This window comes from Nannospalax galili, unplaced genomic scaffold (genome assembly GCF_000622305.1).
Source record: "Nannospalax galili isolate Female #2095 unplaced genomic scaffold, S.galili_v1.0 scaffold18, whole genome shotgun sequence".
NCBI classification, from domain to species: Eukaryota; Metazoa; Chordata; class Mammalia; order Rodentia; family Spalacidae; genus Nannospalax; species Nannospalax galili.
The window spans coordinates 461,493-481,316 of record NW_008346548.1 but is presented as its reverse complement, the minus strand read 5'-3'; the positions used below and the strand labels follow the sequence as shown (position 1 = coordinate 481,316).

Here is a 19,824-nt window from a genome sequence, read left to right as displayed (position 1 = left end):
ATCTAAGTTATCATGAGCACCAAGCTAGATAGAACCTAGGTCAGCTGTAATTTTTTTTTAGCAATTTATGCATTTGGCTGGTATTTATTGAATGCCTATTAAATACAGGCTTACACTGTTGGTTACCAGAGTTAAACTGAGACACAGACCAGAGTTTATAGTCCAGTGGAACATAAAAAACTTGGCCAAAGCTGATAAGAGAATTAAAGGAGTAATGGAAAGATGTGCTGGGAAGCATTAACCTAGACGGGGCTAAGGAAGGCTTCCTGGCTGCTGCAAAGCCCCTCCTCAGCAGTCAAAATACATCCACATCATGAGTTCTGGCCCCTGGAAGGCCACTCAGCCTCTAGTAAGCCTAGCCTAGTCTCAGTGTCCAGAGTTCCAGTGCTGGGTCCCTGTAGGGCTTAGTCACACAATCCCTTACCACCTGTTGTAAAGAAGGGGATTTACTGAGACCCTAGGAAAAAGATTTCGTTCTGTCTTGTCGATAGTTTTCCTCTCGCACACAGCTCTCAGCCAGCTGAACTCAGACTTTATCATTCATCTTAAACTTTAACACTGGCTCTTTTCTCCACTCTGCTCTGCAACCTTCCATCTTGAAAAATCAATAACTTCTTATTTGACCCTGCTGTCCTTTCTGATTGCAGAATGATTTTATTTTCTTATCCAGTCCAATGTCTTCAGATGTATATAGTATGCACTCTTGGCCTTTACACTTTTATTATTCTCTCTTGTTCACAATTATTCTTCTTCAGTTTCTGGTACTTAGTTTATTCTATCCCCAGTACCACCAATTTTTTTAAAATTGATTTCAGTTTCCATTCCACAGAGATTGTTGTTGTAAATGACTTCCTGACCAAATCCAGTGGTCTCTTGAAAACTGTCATACTGCTCCAGGTTATATCTGACAGCTATCCCTTCTGTAGTTTAGAAATCCTCGATTCCCTTTTTTTTTAATGACTGTTTCCTCCTGCCTCTCCTATTACCTCTCTGTTCACTTCTTTGCCTTCTTTTCTAATTTTGCTCCCTAATCTATTAAAACTGTGATTGTACCCTAAATAGTTACAACTTTTCACTCTAAAACTTCCAGATCTAAGGGACTGGAGAGATAGCTTAGTGGTTAAGAGCACTGGTTGTTCTTGCTGAGGACCGGGTTCCAGTCCCAGCACCCACATGGCAGCTAACAACTGTCTTTAACTCCAGTTCCAGAGGATCCGACGACCTGTTCTGACCTCCACAGGCATTGCACGTTGTGGATGCACCTACCTACATGCAGACAATACACCCATACACATAAAATAAAAATAATAAATAAATAAATAGATAAATAAATAAATAAATAAATAAAAACTTCCAGATCTACTATGTGGCTCAATCGTTGATAAACAGCTGAGGCCTTGTTCTGTGGAAAGATGGTGAAGATAGAGAAAGGCCTCTCTTTAGGACAGAACAAAAAGATTCCCCAGTAGCACCAGGGCCTTAGTTGAAGCATATAAGCATAGTTTTTTTGGGGATTTTTTGGTCTTTTTGAGACACGGTCTCCCTATAGTCCCAGCTGGCCTGGAACTCACTATGTAGACCAGGCTGGTCTAGAACTCACAGAGATTCGCCTGCCTCTGCCTCCCGAGTGCTGGGATTAAAGGTGTGTGCCACCATGCCCAGTCATATAACCATAATTTTTATGGTCCAAAAAATTTAGTAGATTATATTGACCCACGCTTGGGGCTTATCATTGCAAATGCAAAGGACCAGGGATTTGAAAATCAGATAGCTGAATATCAACATGGGTAGGAAGGGAAGGACCCTTTGCAGGACTTTCAGATACAGGAGAGAAAATGGTTTCATCAACTAGAAAACTTGGTTGGTTCGGACCTCAATGTCACAGGATGAGGAAGAATGAAACAGGGAGGCAGGAGAATGATGTTTCAGAAGTGGTTGTCAGAGTTTAGTTCAAGGAATAAAAAATTATGTATGATATGGTTGAGGATGAGTAGGTTGCCAAAGTGGAATTGTGGGGAAAACTGTCGGGATGTAGACGGTCCAACAAACCTTGAGACAGAGATGTTGGTGAACCTCCCACAGAAATGTTGAAATCACTTAGAATCAGGCAGATGCTTGGCTAATGCTAAATGCAGCACTCTATGATTTACAACCCGTCTTGATCCTAGCTGGCTCATCTTACTCCAGTGTATCCTCCTGCTTGATTGAGCTTTCTAAACAGTCTGTGTGCCATCAGATGAAACTCGATTCCAGGTGGGCATCTCAGGTCATCTGTCAATCAACCTGTAATACTGGTTTATCTGAAACAGCCTTTATACTAATGCCCTGCTTGGCTCCTCTCCTTCCAGGCTTTTTTCTTTCCCCTCCATCAAGCTGGTGTTCTCCTGCTTTGTTACATACTGATGTCTCAGCTGAACTACTTTTCTTCTCTGAGACACAGTCTAGATCCTTCCCATATAACTCAGCCTGAGATGCCCCAAACCTGCTTTGACAACCTAATCCCATTCTTGAATACTTTTCCTTGGGGTTGTTTTATAAACACTTATTGATAAAACATCAAACACTTGATTTTATAAAGAGTGATTTTAAAAGAATTAGGCCTTTTCATCCAGGTGTGGTGGCACACACCTTTAATCCCAGGACTTTGGAGGCAGAGGCAGATGGATCTCTGTAAGTTTGAGTTCCAGGCTACCTAGTGAGATCCTGTCTGAAAAAAAGTGGACACTTTAAAAAAATATATTATTTATAAAACTCTTACACCTGTAGTATGAATATGATGATATGTTAAGAAACTCCTGTTTGTATCATCTGGTCATGAGGAAATAAAGGATCACATTGTAGTGACTGTTTCTGCCATCCATGGTGTTATGTGGGAGATGAGGAACATGAATAAGGTCATAGAAATGCTGAAATAATGTGTTGTAAAGTCGTTATTATGGGACATAGCTACTAATAAATTGCTTTTTAGGGCTGGAAAGATGGTTCAGTCATTAAAGTGCTTGACTTAGAAGCCTAAGGACTCAAGTTAGATTCCCAGAAACCACATAAAAAGCCAGGCATAGTGCTGTTTGTAATCCTAGCTCCAGGGAGGTAGAGACAGGTGGATCTAGGGCTCACTGGCCAGCCAGCCTAACCTAATTGTCAACTCCCAAGGATCCGTACTCAAAGTTATCATCTGCCCTCCACACACACAGGTGTATATGCACCTGCTTGCACACACGTATTTGCACATATACACACATGCACTCAAAATAAGCTTTTTTTATTTTAAATCATTCTGTCTTGCTTTAGAACCATTCTTAAACTGCTTATTATACACATGACATATGGAACCCAAAACAAAAACATGAACTTTTAAAGAACAGAAACATTTGTTTCTCCATACTGTTCAATAGATTCCTGGGTACAGAGCTAGACTTCAGTTCAGACCTAAAGAATAAGATGTTAAAATGACACAAGTTACTGAAATATAGACTAGACCTCTCTTATCTCTTAATATTCATTTTGGAAAAAGTAAAAATAGTATTTTAAGACAAAGAATTGCAAACAGTATTTCTAATCCTTAATACCATGTAGTAGATATCCTAAACACTGGCTTTGTTAGAACCAAGCAAACATTTCCCTTCACTCAACTGTCAGTACCAGACCCTTTCTTTAGTATCAAGATCAGTCTTCCTCTTACTTCCCAAGCTGTCTGCCCGCCTCTGTAAAGAACTCATACAAGGACCGGTAAGATGGCTCAGTGAGTAAAGGTACCTGCTGCCTCTGACCTGAGTTTGATCCCTGGGACCCACATAGTGGAAGAAAAGAGCCACTTCCCACAGTTGTCTTCTGACTTCCACACATTGCCACGCGCTCACACACACACAAATGTAATAAGAAGGATTTTTAAAAAACCTTTTTTTTGATGTATGAGTTTATTTCCTGCATGCATATAAATGCATCTGTGTCGTATAGTGCCCATAGGGAGAAGAGGATGTTGGATCCCCTGGAACTGGAGTTAAGGATGGTTGTTAGCTGCCATGTGGGTGATGAGAATGAAACCCAGGTACCCTGCAAGAACAGCCAGTGCTCTTAACCACTGAGCCATCTCTTCAACTCCAAGAAGGATTTAATAATATGTATATATATATTTTATGTGTATGAGTGTTTTGCTTGCATGTATGTAAGTGTACCACGTGCAAGTAATGCCCATAGATGCCAGAAAAGGGTGTCAGATCCTCTGGAACTGGAGTTTCAGATGGCTGTCAGCCACGAAGTAGGTGCTGCAAATCAAACACAGGTCCTCTGGAAGAGCAGCAAGTGTTCTTAACTGCTGAGCCATCTCTTCAGCTCCATTAGAAGGATATTTAAAGAATTCTGTTCATATTCCAAGTCAGGTGAGGTGACAGGGCATTACAGTTATTTCTTGTTTTCATAATCTAAAGAATTAAATCTACTTTACAAATCTTGTGTTTCCTTCGTTTATGAGTATTTGTTTAAAAACTAAAGTTGATTTATTTATGTGTGTATACACATATTACAGTAAATGTGAAGTCATCTTGCTTTCTTAGAATTTAAGAACCTAAAGGGTAGGACTACCAACATAAATCCATTTAATGGTATATACCAGCATAAATGTGGACAGGCTATGGGCTGTGGGAATGACTTAGGAAACAGGTCTCTGTAGAGCGACCTGGTATTTTCCTAGACTCAGCTCTGATGATCCTGTCTTGTTCTGCTTTGTATCATTCAATGTGTACTCTAATTTCTATATCTTTTTCAAATTGTCTTTGACTTTTAAACTTTATTCGTCTGCTTCTGTCTGAAACAATATATGAAACATGAGAATTAATTAATCCTATGACAGATTTCAGCAAAGTTATTACCAATCTTTCTACCAAGGGCAAGAGGCAAAGTCATTTTCAAAGTAGGTCAGGAACAGTACAAAATAGGAAAGTGCAACATCTTTGACTAAATCTTTAAGTTACTCATTCCTTTACTAAATATTCCTTGGGCATCTGTTGAGAGCCAGCATCCTTCTAGTTGCTAGGAGTTCTCTTGTGAAGAAGGAAACAATTTCTGGTAATGTTCTACTTGGAGGAGACTGAGGGTTGTTACAGTTTTCTATTAGGTGCTCAGAGAAGCACTCCTGAAAAGGTGACATTTGAGCAAAGACTAGAGGTGAGGGGAAGAGTCATGGATATTGCAGGGAAGGGTATTGTGCTAGACAGCTTTAGTGTCAACTTGACACACCTGGGTTGAGGGAGCCTCAATCAGGGAATTGCCTCTATTGGACTGGCCTGTGGCCATGTCTGAGGGGCATCTTCTTGATGAGTGATGTGGGAGGGTCCAGCCCACTCTGGGTGGTGCCACCCCTGGGCAGGTGGGCCTATGTAGCATAAGAAAGAAGGCTAAGTAATGGCCAGGGGAGCATGCCAGTAAGCAGCATTCCTCCATGGCCTGTGCTCCAGCTCCTGCCTCCAGGTTCCTGCCCTGAGTTCCTACCTTGGGCTCCCTGATGAGCTGTGACCTGGGAGATATAAGCTGAATAAACCCTTTCCTCCCCAAATTGGTAGTGGTCAGAGTATTTTGTCACAGCAATGAAGAAACAAACTAGGACAGGTATGTAGATAGAGAGGTACTAATTACTAAGGCCTTGATGTGGCAACACTGTGGCATATTTAAAGGAAGAACACACAAAGGGGTCGATATGGTTGACACAGCGTGACCTTGGGAGGAGGTTACAAAGCTTACAAAGGGCTAAGGGTCCAGGTCCTTGAAGCAATTGTAAGGATTTGTCTACATTCTGATTGAGATAGGGAGCCATTGAAATATTTGAGTTATAATATGATATGCTTTCATTTGAAAGGGATCACTTACTGCTGTGGTAAAAGACTATTCTAGAAAATCTGTTAGGAAATTGTTCCTTGGACTGAAGTGATGTTAGCAATGGAGATAAGGGAAGGGGTCAGATTAGGACCATTTCCTAGCATATTGTTTGTGGGGAGGGAAAGAAGGACAGAGGGAGGAAGATCTGAACCAAAGGAGCTGTCAGTATCCGGGTTGAAGATGGGGAGCTCATTAAGAACAGGAAAGCAGGTTTGTGGGGACACAAAATGTCAGGGTTTCAGTTCTGAGTAAGTTCTTTCCTACTCTGTAAGTTCCAGGTGATTGCTTATCTCCACCATTTCCCTTTGCCAATCCCATATATTTTTCATGTTTTTGCTAAACTCTTAGTGTTGAGTTAAAATAGTCTACATGACTCTACAGTTCAGTGACTATCTCAATTTTATTGAACCTATGGTTTGCCTAATGCATACCAGGAGGTCCCTCTTATGAGTAGTAATTTGAAGAAATTGTAGGTACTCAGCCTGTGGTTCATACTCATTTGCAAGTCCTAGTGGCATAGAAACTAATGTGTATATTCAGAATAAAGTATTAAGGTCTCAGGATCCCATTACTAATGCCCTAAACAAAAGTTACCCAAAGAGAGGCAAAATTGGTAATGGGGAGAATTTGATTAAAGTATGTTATATGCACATATGAACATGTCATAATGAAAACCATTATTTTGGATGATACTAATAAAAATAAGTTTGTGTGTGTGTGTGTGTGTGTGTGTGTGTGTGTGTGTGTGTGTAGACTTGGAAATGCCATACACATGTAGGGTTCAGGGCTCAAACGTAGGTTGTCAGGCCTATATACAAGCACCTCTTACTACCCCTATTTTTAAAATTTATCTTAAGCATAAATAACCTTTTAAAACATATATCATTTTTATTTTATGTGTATGAGTGTATTGTCTGCATGTGTGTTAGTGCGCCTGTGTCATGCAATGCCCTCAGAGGTCAGAAGAGAGTGTCAGATCCCCTGGAACTGGAGTTATGGACTGCTACACCATATGGGTGCTGAAATTGAATCCAAGTCTTCTGCAAGAACATCCAGTGCTCTTAACCACTGAACCATCTCTCTAGCCCCCTAAATAACCTCCTTATAAACACTGTGAACACCTACTAGAACTTGGTGAAATGTTGCAGTTAATTTAATATTACATGCAAAACTAAAGTATTGCTCAGAGTTCCATCAAAAATGGGAAAATTAAAGAGTCTTACTACTTGGTAGAAAATTGGATTGCACAGTAGGGTGGACATTCTCTAACCCTGAATGAGGTTACTATCATCTGACAGATTTTTTTTTTCTGTTATAATGAAGGGAGTGGAGAAAGCCTCAGAATTTACTTTTTCAAATGCATTTCCTATCAGAAATTCAGATTTACCTGGAAGTCTTTGGAGGCAAACAATAAATTTGGAAACATGTGAGCAAACAGAGGATCATGATGATGTCTATGCAGAAGGTGAGAGAATGCTTTTCTTTGATTTACTGTGATGTTTACAGTTTTTGAAGCATAACCCATAACACACTCCAAAATTCAGAATGAAAGCTTTTCATATTCTCATGCTTTTTAAATTTTATTTTATTTTTATTTTATGTGTATAAGCATATTGCCTACATGTATGTAAGTTCATCTGTGTCACGCAGTGCCCATGGAGGTCAGAAGAGGGTGTCAGCTCCCCTGGAACTGGAGTTGCATATGGTTAGCTGCCATGTGGGTGTTGAGGATCAAACCCAGGTCCTCTCTAACAGCAGCCAGTGCTCTTAACCCCTGAGCCATCTCTCCAGCCCCTCATTCTCAGTCTTAGTTTTTGCTTCTCTCTACTATCTTGAAGCTTGCTTACTCTGGAGTCAACTCCATTACTACATGTAAAGACTTATGTAAAGATTTTTTTAAAAAATTATGTGTGTGTGTGTGTATGTGTGTGTGTCTCTGCCTGTGGGTATGTGCACATGGGTATAAGTTTCTGAGGAAGCCAGAGATGCTTGATTCCCTGGAACTGGAGACCCAGGCAGTTGTGAGCCACCTGACGTGAGTGGATGCTCAGAATCAAACTTGGATCCTCTGTGAGAGCAGCTCCTAACCACTGAGTAATCTCTCTAACCCTGGAAAACCATATTTAAAGCCTACTTTGTTTCCTGAAATGAAGCAGCCATGGCCAGAGTTATTTAGACATAATAGACAACTGGCAAGGGATATCAGGCATTAGTCCTGTGACAAAGATGGTGGCATGCTAGTCTGATCTGGTATTATACTGGTGATTTGACCTCTACAAAGCCCTGCAAAGTGTCCTTCACTTGGAAATCAGTATTTTAATTGCTAAGTTGCTGAATGACTGCACCATGTAGGGATTGATTGGATCTGGAGGAGCCAGCAAAGGAGACTGGGTTGGAGAGTCCACTGAGGAAGAAGGGAAGTCAAAGTGCTGTGCTGTGCAAGACAGTTTCTATTTGGTTTATTTATTTCCTCAATTATTTCATTTGTTTATTTATTTTTTGAATGTGTACATATTTAAGTCTTGCTCTACTATATAGGCCCTGAAAGTGTGAATTATGAACAAGAGAGGAAAACTGTTGTTTTCATGGACTATACATTCTAGTGTGATAATGAAGAGAACTGAAAACATTATAGCGCTCAATCATTTAGGTTAGGACTTGAATAACAAGGAATTGGCTGAGCATTGATCAGTGAAGATGGAAAGGTGGTGGTATCAAGAGCTTAAAGTACAGACAAGCTTGGGGTACACAAGCAGCTGAAGGAAGGCCTGTGAGTCTGGCACTTCCAGTAGACATGAGTGTGAAGGAGTAAACAGTGAGGATGCCCTTCACATAAGGCATTATTGGCCTGGGAAATAATTTATATTTTATTCTGAGTAGGATAAGATTGAGTCAGAAGTATAAAAGTCCTATCATTTAAATGCGTGAAGAATGTAGCACAGGGGAGAAATGAGGGGGAAATAAGCAGTTGGAAGCTGTTGCAATGTTTGGGTGAGCAGTGATGGTTAGTCTCAGGTGGTTGGTAGTACTGGCAATAAAAGAGATCAATGCTGTAGACAGTCTTGCCCCCTTCACCTTCCACTTCGCCAGTAGGGATACAAAATATACTTTAAGAGTTCTCAGAAAAGGCCAGGCGTGGTGGCACATGCCTTTAATCCCAGCAGATCCATTGAGGCAGACAGGCCCTGTGAGTTCAAGGCCAGCCTGGTCTACATAGGGAGTTCCAGGCCAGCTGGGGCTACAGGGAGACCCTGTCTCAAAAGGACCAAAAAAAAAAAAAGTTCTCAGACATTCTACAGTTTAAAAAAATTGCTTTCTTACCCAATTTCCCAAGCTTTCTAGACCATGAGCTTTTGGGAGGATAGGGATGGGGGAGGGGATGTTTTATTCTACAGTACCTATTACCATCCTGAGAAATTACTGGTCCATATTAGAATGTTCTAGTTTATGGACAGAACATGATTTGCAAAGGTTTATTTATTTGTTCTCTGCTCATCAACTACATTAACATCCTACCATAATTTGTGCTGTGAGGAAATACTTTGAAAAACTGCTTCTATGAAGTCTGTTTACCTCTTGTCCCAAGCCAGCATGAAGGTTACATAGTTTAACTCCCAAGGAAAGCATTCTTTCTTTGTTCTTTTAGGAGTACTTCATAATAAACCTTCACTTACCTGGGAGTGGCATTTGAGAGACCTAAATTATTTTACATACAAATTATATACATAAATGCCTGAGTGATTGTGCACTTAGTTTCTACTATGTTCCCCCCATCCCATCTATGGAAGTATGTTCCAAGACCCCTAGTTGGATGCCTGAAACTGAAGATAGTTCCAAAACCTATATAGATAATATTATTTCTTATATTTACATACCCATGATAAAGTTTAATGTATAAATTAAGTTCAGTAAGAAATTAACAGTAACATCATAAAATCAAACAATTTTAGTAAATACTTAAAGTTATGTGAATGGAGTCTCTCTTAAAATATATTATTATACTCTACTCATCCCTGTTCTTGTGATGATATGATATAATATAGTCCCTGAGTGATTCAGAGTCAGGTGAATGACAAAGCATTCAGAAAGCATTAGGGCTGTTATCTAAGGGAAACAATCATTGTACATTGTGGCAGATAATCAGTCTAATAGATGAGGTGGTATCTAAGCCACTAACAACAGTGTGACCAGTGAGAATGTACTGGATAAAGGAATGATTCATGTCCCAGGTGGGATGGCACAAGACAGCCCAAGCTTTTGTTTTGCTACTTGAACAGTCTGCAGTTCAGAACTTAGGAATTATTTCTGGAATTTTCTATTTGTTTTTGGACCTCAGTTGACTTAAGTAACTAAGACTGTGGAAAGTAGAACTATAGATAAGGGACTGTTATTGTGCTCTGATTTGTTTTTGCCCTATTTTGTCTCTATTAAATGTCTCGATATCAGTTACTATATAGAAATACCTCATTCCCTAAGATCCATGAAATTACAGTGGTGAAGGTCTTGCTAAAGCAAGGTAATGCTAAAGTAGACATATTCTCCCATATTTACTTATGTTAAGATTTTCTTCATGTCTTTGAAATGGAAGCTGGCTTTCAACTTACATACTTTGACTTTCTTTCTAACTCAAGGGTCACTCCTTATTCAGCTTTCCTGATAGGACTTCTAAATGCTGGCTTTCCTCAGCACTCAGTTTGTTTGTTTATTTATTTATTTATTTATTTATTTTTATTTTATTTTATTTTATTTTTTGGTCTTTTTGAGACAAGGTCTCCCTGTCCCTGTAGCCCCAGCTGGCCTGGAACTCATTATGTAGACCAGACTGGCCTCGAACTCACAGAGGTCCACCTGCGTCTGCTGGGATTAAAGGTGTGCACCACCACGCCCGGCTAGTTTTTTAAATTCTCCACTTACGTTCTTCATCTGCTAATACCATCCTGTTGTAAGATGTTAATTAAATACAATCTGTGTGCTGACAGCTCCCTCATTTCCTTCTTCAGTTTGGACCTCTCCCCTGAAATCTAGAGTATTGTCACCAATATCAAATTGACTTCCTATTTGGCTGTCTCATAAACATCTCAAACCTAATATTTGAGACTAAATTTTCCCCCAAACTTTCTGTTCCTTTGTCCTTTCTTCACCTCAACAAATGGCATTTCTGTTCTTGAGGTTAAGCCTAACACTTCGTAGATTTCTTTTCCTTGTATCCCATATCTATCAGCAAAATCACGTTAACTCTGTCTCAAAACATTTTCTAAACTCTAGCCATTTTTAAATGCTCTACTCCAAGACCAGACAACCATCACCTCTTTACTGGACTATTATATTCATCTCCCAGTTGGCATCTCCTTCATTGCTTGTCCCATATTGTCTATTATAGAGAAGTAAGTCAAAATGATCCTCTTACAACATGTCAACTCTTTATTCATACCCTCCTGTGGCTTCCCATCATGCTCAGAGGAGGAGCCAGAGTACCACCTCTTCCATTTCATTTCTTCCTATTCCCTCCTTCCTTCCTCCCCCTCCCTTCTTCTCGCTCCCTCATGTCTCACTAGCCATATTGCCCTCCTTGTTACTTCTCCACATGTAGACATGCCTGCAGTAGGACCTTTGCACTTGCTGCCCCTCTGCATGGTTTATATTCCCTTATATGTCCATGTGGCTCACTCGCTTCCTTTCTTTGCTCACAAATCTTCCCAGCAAGCTCTTCTTTGGACACCTAATTCAAAACTATGGTACCCAGCTTCCATTTCTCCTTTCCCTGCTTTGTTTTTCTCCTATTTATTTATTTATAAATTTATCATTTTTCCCTAATGAGAATGTAAGCTTCATTGTGGTAACATTGATTTTTCCAGTTTTGTTCACTATTATATTCCTAGTATCTAAAAATATTCTTGACACATGATAGATGCCCAAATGATACATACTGAATGAGTGAAAACAGCAAATAAGTCTTTAAGTAACCAAAATACTAAAAGATATTTTCATTTCATTGATAGCTCAGGAGTTAGTCAACGACTGGTTAGATTACAAACTTAAACAAGAATTAGCAAGTGATGGAGAAGATGATACTGACACTGTGCCAGAAGCCAGTGGGCATTTGAAATACGACAAGTTTGATGGTAAGAACATATCTTATTATTCTGTTTTAACAGCTAGTGAATATTTCAAAGAAGTACTTTTTATTGTTTTCAATAATAAATAAACTCAGCATAGTTGCCTATGCCTTTAATCCTAGAACCTGGGAAACAGAGTTCAAGGTCAGCCTGGTCCACATAGAGTTCCAGGCTGGCCAGGCCAGGGCTGCATAGTGAGACTCGCCTATATCTTGGGAAAAACAAAGAATATGCCTTTGATGTATGTGTGTTTGGTTTATTTATGAGTTTAATTTTTCTTCATTTAATATAAATTTCCTATACTATATCCTCAGTAAATTCCTATTGCTTTTTAAAATTACAATATTCCATTATTTAAAAATTTGCTTATACGTACCTCTAGCCTATGTATCATTTTTTATGTTGATGGAGACTACATTTAAGCATTTCATATCATTTTATACTTATAAAATACTTCTTATATTTTGATTAGTTTTCACTTCTAAGAGAGGTTATTACTTTTCTCAGGGTTTTGTGTGTGTGTGTGTGTGTGTGTGTGTGTGTGTGTGTGTGTGTACAGCTAGAGTCAGACAAATAGCCAACTTGTAAGGACCATTTGAATGAACTTCAAGGGTTGGAGGGTTTTTTTCCTCTGAGGAAGTGTTAAACATAGTTATGGTGGGGCAGCTTTCTACCCATGACTCATACAGCCTTGGTGAAGCCATCTGGCACATTCCTCTTGTTAGGACTCTACATAAAGTCCCCAGTTAGAGACTCACAGTCATGAGCTCTGAGAATTAGGAGACTGCTTTAAGATCACCTAGTCTCACTGTTCAGTCTCCTCATTAGAAAAACACAGATTAAAACTACAGTGAGTTATAACTACTTAAGACTGGCCGTAGCGAACATTGGTAAAGATGTGGAGGAGCTCAGTGCTGGTAGGAATGTAAAATTGTATGCCACTTCAGATAACAGTTTGATAGTTTCCTAAAATGTTTAGTATGCACATATCATATAATGTACCCATAGGATAGCCACTCCTAGGCATTTTTCCAGTAAAAGAATGGGATTGAGGCCAGGGCCTTGTATATACTAGGCATGTAGTATGCTACTGAGCTATGTCCTGGGAACAGTTGAGTGTTTTGTTTGCTTGTTTTAGTTTTACTTTGTTTTGTTTGCAGTAGAATTCTCAATGTTGTCTAGGTTGAAGTAGTATCTTCTAGATTTGGCCATGAAGAAGTCTTTAGTGACTTGGGTGTGGGCAGTTTCTGATGACTGGAGCTTTGTCCTGTTAACTGAAGATAATTGCTGAGGGCCACGCTTATCCAACTGGCATTGTTTGTTCCTACTTATTAAACAGTCCCAGCCTTGGATTTTTCAGGATTTTTAAATATAAATAGGACTATATTAATATTAATTTTTAAAAATTCCCTTTTTTGTTGTTTTTTCACTCCCAGATTTGTGTGGCTATTTGGAGGAAGAAGTGGAAAGTACCACTGTTCAAAAATTTATAGACCATCTGCTCCATAAAGAAGTGGTAAATTCTGTGATGGTGGAAGATCTTGGAATGAAGGAAAACCAAGGCAAGAGGCAGCAGAAGGATCCTCGTCTTACCATGGAGATGAGACATAAGCAGGTGGGAGGGAAAAACAAAATTAAAATGGATAACAGGAAGCAGTCTTTGTGTAACACATTTAATAAGCTTAAATAAAGACTTAGGCTTTATTATGAAAAAAGGGTGCCATCTGTGGTTTGGTAAGGAAGAATAAAAATAAAATATAAGAACTTCAGAAGAAAAATAATTCTCATAAACCGAGAGTAGGAAACTATTTATTTAAGAAATAACCAAAATTAGAGTAATTGATTTTGACCAGTTGAATACTGAACTAAACTTTGTTAGTTGGAATGTGGTACTTCCTATTATAAATATGTAGATTGCATTTGCTCCAATTTGGTCTTTGAATTGTGACATTAATATATTATCATGAATATTCTACTGAATATTATAAGGATAATTCTTTTCTAGACAACTGAAATTCACTCATTTTGTGATTATAATTTGAAAAGGAGGACAGATCTGAATTAAATCTAGTTCAGCTGTTTTGAATTAGGAAGGCATATGGGAACTTTCCTTTCTCCAAAAGGAATAGTAGGTAATAGAGGAAAAGACTACCTTGGTGCTTTGCAGAGGAGCATTGGACCTAGAATGACCATGTCTTTGCCATATATCCACGACTAAGACTGGACTGGAATCAATGCCTATTTTGTATAACACTAGATTTCTAATTACAAAACTTGAAAATCATTATTGTAAACCATTAAGGTACTCCTCATCAGCCCCAGAAGTGTTCAGATAAATGGGAAGAAGTCTGATCTGATTTGGATATAACAAAAAGAAGGAGAAGGTTCAGTAAGATACAAGGTCATTGTCTTACCACAATTAGAGGGCAAGAGAAGGATGAAGCTGAGAGAAGAGTCAAGCCTCTAAAGAATCAGATGTGGGAAAAGTGAATGTGCTTATTTAGATAAAGGAGCATACTTTAATAACAATAGAGATGGATAGATGCAATACATCTCCACTGTTCTATCCTGCACAGTGTAGCCACCAGATTGCATCCTTATTCTTTCTTAGATTTTAGTTAAAGTACATAGCCTAAATAAAAAGCTGTCAAGTACACATGGGACAAGTTTAAGGGTGGGAAATCATTTTTAAGTAAGAATCCAAAACTCAGGATCTGGTCATTCATTGGATTTAGCTTTTCTACAGTGTAGATCATTCCCTGATGGTTTGAGTCCTCTTCATCTGACTATGTGTTCACCTTTGTTGTATTCTGAACTCAAAATGTGCCCTTCTACTTGTATTCTTTAAGGTAAGAGAAAATCTCTTAAGACGTGAGAAACAGCTAGAGTTCCAGAGAATGGAAAATGCCCTGAAAAAATCAGCCTTCCTAGAGGCTCAGTGTCTAGTGCAAGAAGAGAAGAGAAGGAAGGCTCTGGAGGCCAAGAGAAGAAAGGAGGTGATTCAGAGGGAGATGGTAAAGCTGCGGAGGGAGATCCTTGAGAGGAGGCGCACCGTGGAAGAAGCATGGAAAATGTAAGCCAGTGCGATGAACAATGTGCAGTATGACTTGGTTGTGGGTTTTTTTTTGGGGGGGGGCGGGGGGGTGTCTCCCTGTAGCCCAGATGGCTTGGAACTCCAACGTTAGATCAGGATGGCCTCAATCTCATAGAGATCTGCCTGTCTCTGCTTCCTCAATGCTGGGATTAAAGGCATGCACCACCAGGCCTGGCTTGGAGTATGTCTTTTTTTTTTTTCTTCTTTCTTTTTGAGACAGGGTCTCCGTGTAGTCCCAGCTGTCCTGGAACTCACTATGTAGACCAGGCTGGCATTTTAGAAGTACTCTAAAGTGCTAAAAATGGTTAAATATTGCAGTAACTACACACAAACGAGGAAATCACGGAGTAGTTCACCATCTTAACAGGTTAGTTCTACTTTTCTATGCTTTCTTCTCATCAGGGTCCCTTTACATACTTAATTACAACCATCAAGTACATTTAGTATGTTGCTCTCCTGTAGTGCACGCACTACCTGGAGTCATGAGATTGTCTGTTGCTCCACTGAGATGCTAAGCATTGCTTCCTCTAGTGCTAAGCATTTTGACTGTTTTAAATTTTTTTACTAATAGAGGGATTCGAGAGATGGCTCAGCAGTTAAGAGTGCTTACTGTACTTCCAAAGGACCTGAGTTTAATTTCCAGCACCCACATCAGGTGACTCACAACTATCTATGACCCAAGTTCCAGAGGATCTGATATCTTATTCTGGCCTCTTCAGACACCTGTACACACACGCACATACCCCACAAAAATACACATGCATACACGTAATTAAAAATAAAGCAAATCTTTAAAAAATTGCCAACGTAATAGTGTAGTGAATATCCTTATTCCCAAGAGCCTTGTCATTCATTTGAATTTTATTTTTTAAGATGAATTCTTAGTGTAATCAAGGAGTTAAATGGTATGGGTCTTTTTATTGCTCTTGAAACATTGCCAAATTGCTTTCAAAATGGATTGTAATTATTTATAATATTACCAGTTGTTGGCCAGTTTACACACTCTTTTGTGTATTAGGAAGTTTTCATTTTCTGCATTTTTACATGTTTCTTAGGCATTGTGGTGACTGGTTTGCATTTCTTTGGTTGCATAATATTTTTAAGGTCGAACGTATGCCTTACCCGTGGTTAGTAATTGCCCCTTGTTCTACTGTGAATTGTGTTAGGGCCTTATTTTCCAATGATCATAGAGCAAGTTGCATTGCCTTGCTGATAAAGGAGAAGAATATCTGACATGAGAGGAAAATGAAAACGACCCTCATAGGATGTCATACTGTTATCCAACCTCATACAGAAAATGAGCTTCAAAAGTGAAATAATATATTTATTCTAAGAAACAGTATTGATGCATGAACTGCAAAAATCTTCCAGCAAAGTGACTAAAGTGTCTGAATACTCAAACTGAGAGGCCAGAAAGACCTATTAGATAATCCCTGCACCCCCATCAGCCTACAGAGCTTTCCCCCCTGTGTTCTTGATTGCTCTCATTCCGCCCAATTTAAAACAGCTCAGCAGTGGACGTATGCTTCACTCCCTCAAGTGCCAGACTTAGGCCTCCTCCAAATGCTGTTCTTTTCAGAAAGCAATCATCAGTGTTTTAGTGAGTTCTTTCTAAGGTCATCCCTGCTTTCAGATTGCTCCCAAGCCCTGGAGAAACTAGGATGACCTAAAGTGAGCTGTGAAAACAAGTAACATTTGATGGTAGCAGGATGCTCTGTTCAGTTCACAGTGGGCACTCAATGAATGTTCACTGGCTAGTCATTTCTTATAAAAGTTAAATCTTACCCGTGGTTATAGTGACACAGATAATGTGCTCTGCTTTAGGAGGGTGAACTGATTTAAACTTTCCAAAAAGCAGTTTGGCAATAAATAACTAGAGTCATCAAGTGCTATTTTTCCTTTACCTGGGAATTCCAGTCCTAAGAAAAGTGCACTAAGAACTGATCAGAAATCCAAAGATTTTTACACAATAACTAAAATAGTATTGTCTATAATAATAGGCATTCATAAATATTGCAAAAACTGTTAGATAATGTTGTACAATGAAACAGAACCTATATATTATTAATGGTTATTTCTATGTGGACTTTATTTTGGATATTTTTAATTGAATTTTTTTGTACTTTGTACATAATATCTTAATCATCTTTATCCCCCCTTCCCAATGACACACTCCCATAACTCTCTCCCTTTCTGGATTTCATGCATTTTGTTATTTATGTTAAGGTCTGTCAAGTTAAGTGTTCCCAGATGTCCCTCAGTGTAAGTTCATCCACTGGGATCTAATCAACCTGTCTAGACTCACTCCCTTAAAGATCACTTTTCCTCACCCACAGTAATCAGCTGCCCAAAAGTTCTTTGGCTAAGATTGGGGTCTGCTCTGCATTTCCACAGTTCAATGCTGAGCTTTTGTCTGTTTGAGTCTGCATGGGTCTTGTACATGTTATCACTATTGCTGTAAGTTCGTGTGAGCAAGGTCCCAGGAGCCTGTAAGACCCTCTGTTTCCATATGGTCATGCACCTTCTCCCCTGGCTCTTAAAATCTTTCCACCCCATCTTTCCACAGTTGTCCCTGAGCCCTGGGTGAGTGGAGGTTAATATAGGAGTCATGTCCAAGGACCCACACTCTGCAGACTCTTATTCTCTTTCTGTAGCTGTTTGTGGCCCTTTATGTTCATTGTCCTCTGCTGTACAAGAGAGCTTCATTAATGAGAGTTGAGAGATGCATTAGTATTCTCTCTACCTCTTGTTCCACTATGTTCTGTGAGCCTTAAGTGTAAAGGTTCCATTGTAGATGTGTCACTTAGGGTTGGGCATTTCACAGACACTTAATCTCTATGTGGGACCAGTTGAGGAACTCTGTAATAATCTCCATCTGTTGCAAAAGAAGCTTCTTTGATGAGTGGTAACTGGCATAATTGTCTGTAAATATAAGGATCCATATTTAGCACATAGTAAGAAATTACATTTGTCTAGGGATGTGACAACCTTGGGATTTTCTCTAAGATCTATGACCTCTCCAGCCATGTGTATTTGGCTATATTTACAGTACCACACATGAATTCTCTCCCATTGAGTGGGCTTTAAGTCCAATTAGGTAGCTGTTGATTGCCCCCCAAGAGAAAAGTGCTACTACTGCACCAATATAGTTTGCTGTGCCACTCAGTGTTGTGGTTATTAGGCCTTAAAGCTGGGGTTGGACCATTGATTGATGTTCTCCCTTAATAACTTGCATAGTGCTCTCCAAAACTATGAGAGCTAACCTTCAGGGAAGGGCTTCCAGGTCAGTTCCAACTCCATTGCTCCAAGTCCTGTGTCTGAAATATGTCCTGTCTTCAGCAATAGGGTCTTACCTTCAAGTTCTGGGAGGGAGTCAAGGGCTGTGGCAATAACCTGTATAATTTTGGGAGTCTTTTGGACTACCCTGGCCAACAATTCAAAGGGAAGTCTCTCCTGTCTGGCACTGTTTGTACTGATTCTTGTTATATAACCTTGAATTATACACGTGGACTCATGTAGAGATATTGTATGAGTAATTTGTCCTTAGATTGTTGAACTAATATGATTCCCTCTGGGTTTTGATGTATGGTATCATTTAATTAAGATGCCTCTCTGTTTATTCTTTGTCCAGTTACCTTGTCTAATGGAAACAGTGGGGTACTGAATTCCCCTACTATTACTGAGCTGGGGTTAATATGTGTCTTAAAGTCCTGTAGTGTTGTTTATGTGAATTTGGGTGCACCAGAGTTTGGTGCATATATGTTCAGGATTGTAATATCTTCTTGGTTAATTGTCCTTTGGTCAGAATGAAGTGACCCTCTTTATCTCCTCTGATTAGTTTTACTTTGAAGTCTATTTTGTCAGTTATTAGAATTGCAACCCCTGCTTGTTTCTTAGTGCCATTTGCTTGGAATGTTCTTTTCCATCCTTTCACTTTAAGGTAGTGCCTGTCCTTAAAGGTGAGATGAGTTTCTTGCAGACAACAAAAAGATGGATTTCATTTCTTATTCCATTCAGCTGACCTGTGTCTTTTGACTGGGGTGTTCAGGCCATTGATTGAAAGATGTGTATTGGTTATCATCATTTTAATTTCTGTTTGTATCCTTGGTCTAATTTTGTGTTTCCACAATCATACGTTCTGTTGCCTCTTGGGTTGTTCCTGTTCTCAGTCATTTGTATTGCTTCGAGTAGACTCTGAAGGGATAGTTTAATGGACATGAATTCTTTCAGCCTGCTCATGTCATGGAAGACTGTTCTATTCCCTTTAACTACAATAGTCAGTTTTGCTGAGTCAGGTATTCTGGGTTGGCATCTATGGTTATTTAGAACTGTGAATACTTTGGTACAGGCTCTTCTGGATTTCATAGTTTGCATTGAAAAGTCAGCTGCAATTCTGTAAAGCTGATATGTTTTCCTGTGCATGTGACTTGTTGTTTTTCTCTTGCAGCTTTTAGTACCCTCCCTTTTTTAAAAAATTTTTAAATTTAATAACCACATGATTAGAAGAAGCATTTCATTACAGCTTTAACATATTCAGCAACACATTACACAGCAAGGATACATCTCTTTCAAAGGTGGCTGTAAATTTTTAGGTTCACAGTTGAATTAATACAGTCATACAATATTGAACTCAGTATAAACCCTGTAAGACATAAAATTGAATGAGTTTTCACCCTTTAAAGAAGATCTCCATTTTATTTTAAAATATGCTGTTTCCCACATTTTTAATGCTACTAACATTTA

General features: G+C 39.1%; 1 protein-coding gene across 7 annotated transcripts in view; it reads left to right on the top strand.

Moving 5' to 3' along the window:
* Ccdc191 (coiled-coil domain containing 191) overlaps positions 1 to 19,824 on the top strand; it is a 102,554-nt gene that overhangs the window by 3,850 nt on the left and 78,880 nt on the right. For 3 of the 7 annotated variants that reach the window (XM_029568172.1, XM_029568173.1, XM_008842859.3), the window contains 4 exons: positions 7,195 to 7,336; positions 11,871 to 11,993; positions 13,424 to 13,602; positions 14,837 to 15,060. In XM_029568172.1, coding sequence (XP_029424032.1) covers positions 7,195 to 7,336; positions 11,871 to 11,993; positions 13,424 to 13,602; positions 14,837 to 15,060 — 668 coding nt within the window. The remainder of the gene's footprint in view (positions 1 to 7,194; positions 7,337 to 11,870; positions 11,994 to 13,423; positions 13,603 to 14,836; positions 15,061 to 19,824) is intronic. The other 4 variants (XM_008842860.3, XM_029568175.1, XM_017800564.2 and 1 more) reach the window with 4 other exon arrangements.